Source organism: Osmerus eperlanus, chromosome 15 (assembly GCF_963692335.1).
Source record: "Osmerus eperlanus chromosome 15, fOsmEpe2.1, whole genome shotgun sequence".
Classification (NCBI taxonomy): Eukaryota; Metazoa; Chordata; class Actinopteri; order Osmeriformes; family Osmeridae; genus Osmerus; species Osmerus eperlanus.
The window spans coordinates 1,938,497-1,941,332 of NC_085032.1; the positions used below are offsets into that span (position 1 = coordinate 1,938,497).

Below are 2,836 nucleotides of genomic sequence, written 5' to 3' on the forward strand. Positions count from 1 at the left end.
AGTACAAGTGCACTTACATTTGCATTTGCATTTAGTCATTTAGCAGACGCTCTTATCCAGAGCGACTTACAGTAAGTACAGGGACATTCCCCTCCGAGGCAAGTAGGGTGAAGTGCCTTGCCCAAGGACACAACGTCATTTGACACGGCCGGGAATCGAACTGGCAACCTTCAGATTACTAGACCGATTCCCTAACCACTCAGCCACTTGACTCCCACTTGACATTTAACAGGACCAAAGCCACACCTTGCAAACCTATATGGGTTTCACCTCTCTGAAGTGGTCGGATTGCCACAGCTTTTATTAATCATTTCTTTCTTTCAGTACTTACTTTGAAAAAGAAACAGAACTTTCAGAGTGGAATGTCTATTGTAATGCAAATCGATGGAGGATGAAACCAAAGGAGGTTGTGAGCCTTGTTGCAAAGTCATGCCTAGTTGGAACAAGGAAATACCTCACACTCATCATGTGGGTACATACACACCTCAGCCACATTCACTGTCAACCACTCACTCAACTCACCACACCTACCCTTCTCTCTGTTCCAGTCTAAGCTGTTCAGTTATGTCACCTGTCAAGATGAGCAGAACAAACACAGTCTGAGCTACACAGGGCAGACTCCTGGCAAAGAAACAACGCAAAGATAGATCAGAAATCAGCATTGATATTGAGCAGGTGAGTCTCTTTGGTGTTAGTGGCCTCCTTTTATTGTATTAAAAACAAATGAAATAGTTATGTTTAGCTCAGGTGCACTGACATAGCTTAGGTTAGGGGTTGGACTCCAATGAGGCCCTATATACTCAAGGACAAGGGCTGAAAGTGTCTGTTAATTGTTCCATGTGATCATCTCACTCTTTCACTCTTTAATTCCCCAGCCTAGTCAACATGGGGTCTGTGCAGAGCAAGGATAAGTGGCACTGTACCAGATACATTAATGGACAGGGACCACCATCCCTTAAAGACCAAGGTATAGTACAAGCCCATTATCTCACACTCTCACCTTACATTTTTGTGTCTGTCTCTTTCTTTTTTATTTGTCTTAATCTCTCTTTATCTCTATCTGGCTCTTTCTTTTTTCATTCTGAATCTACCCTTTGAGCCAACAGGGCACCCCGTTGTGATCTTTAACTTTAACTGTGTCTCCATACATGCCTGACCCAGCTGAACAGGGTCTGAATAAGAGTTCTGAGAGGACTCAGCCAGCTGGACAAATGACATGGGTCATCTTACACAGGGACCTCCCTGGTTACCCTGAGGATAACACCATACAAATCAACTATGTGATCGGAGATGGAATCCAGTCGGTAAGATTACAACCAACCATGACCATAAGGCTGGGATGTAAACCAACCTGATTTTTTGCACAGCACATATTGTTCACTTTACCAACTTTCTAAGTTACATGGAAAGACATTGCATGTTGTACATACTATTGTAATGCTTGTCAAAGATTTTAATTACTATTTGTATTTTAGTAGTATATTTTTAAGGTGATCGCTTTAAATTGCAGAGAATTTAAATCTATAAATAAGTCAGCATGTTTATTAAAATATGCTTAATTCACAAACTCCATTTCAATCAATACTAGGTAAGCTTCTTTGTCTTTAAAACATATCAGAGCTGACATTCCTAGGGTGTGGCAGTATAGCAGGTTAGGCTAGTTAGGTAACCACAGTATGTGCTTGTAGACTGAAAGATAATAGTTTGCTTTGTTGATCACCAGGGGGAAATTGCATTTGCATTCACAGGCACAATAAAAAATCTGTCTAATACAAATTATTTACAAAACACATTTGTGTAGGATAAGCATCCCAACCCAGGTCAGACATTTAGGGGTGTCAGGATATTGGCCTATCTACCTGACAACAAAGAGGGGAGAAAGGTGCTTAGATTGCTGGACAAAGCCTTTAACCAGAGACTGGTCTTCAAAGTGGTGACTAATGACATTGGAGAAGATGTGGCTACTTTGACAGATATCCCCCATAAAACTCAACCGGATGGAGGAAGCAAGAGGTGAATCCCTGATAAATGTGTGCCTGTTTGTGTGTGTGTGAGATGCATGTGTGTAGTTAATTTCTAAACTGTGTAGTTACCTTCTTTGTTTATGTATGTTTATGCCTGTCGGTCTGTTTATCTGTCAACTTCAGCCCTCTTGCCTTTTACATTATAGCTTCAACTAGATTAATTCAATTTTGTATTACCATGTGCAAATCATGTTAATGCAATCAATGTGCTCATCCCATGTTGTTTGTTCATTTAGTGACAGCTATCCAGATCCTGACTACCTAAAAACAACCAGGAGGATACTGAAAGAAAAAGGCATAGAGTGAGAAGAGAAGAAAAAGAAGAAAAGACACAAATACAGTTAGGCACAGACAGACAGCCAGACAAGGAAGAAATACAACCAAAAACAAAACATGCAGAAAGAAACCAAACACAGACATACATTGTCTTAGGTGCTAAATTGTCAGTTTCAGGTAAAGCTATAGAAGCTAGTTAACACTTCAGTAGACTTATTAATCAATATGTTATATAAGTCTTTTTTGTGAATTCATGTTTATATTTTAAAAGTGTGGTGTGTACATTATGTTTAACAAGTATTAACAACATGTTGCACGTACAGTACTGTGTTTTCTGCTGCACCAATTTACTTGTACTTTACTGCAATGTATAAAGAATGTAAATAAGCTGAAACAGCTGGACACATGAGTCTTCAAATAATATAAATCAGCAATATCCCAATAGGCAACATTATCAGTGTCAGAGAATCAAATTGATGTGAGATTTTTTTTTCACTAAAACTTACAAAAACAATGTTTGTTTTTTTTAGTTTGTC

At 39.1% G+C, this 2,836-nt stretch overlaps 1 protein-coding gene across 1 annotated transcript; it reads left to right on the forward strand.

Annotated features, from left to right (window-relative positions):
- Window positions 1-516: 516 nt before the first annotated feature.
- Window positions 517-2,836, forward strand: dtx3la (deltex E3 ubiquitin ligase 3L a). The gene is made up of 5 exons (XM_062480302.1): window positions 517-675; window positions 876-967; window positions 1,162-1,304; window positions 1,802-2,013; window positions 2,261-2,836. Exons 2-5 carry the CDS (start codon window positions 886-888, stop codon window positions 2,328-2,330), a joined length of 507 nt encoding a protein of 168 aa, XP_062336286.1. The 5' UTR covers window positions 517-675; window positions 876-885; the 3' UTR covers window positions 2,331-2,836.

Bases quoted from the DNA above. Each gene is read 5' to 3' on its own strand.
- dtx3la (XM_062480302.1), top strand. From the start codon at position 886: ATGGGGTCTGTGCAGAGCAAGGATAAGTGGCACTGTACCAGATACATT. The intron at 968-1,161 runs GTATAGTACAAG...TGCCTGACCCAG, and splicing joins ACCATCCCTTAAAGACCAAG to CTGAACAGGGTCTGAATAAG. The intron at 2,014-2,260 runs GTGAATCCCTGA...TTGTTCATTTAG, and splicing joins CCGGATGGAGGAAGCAAGAG to TGACAGCTATCCAGATCCTG.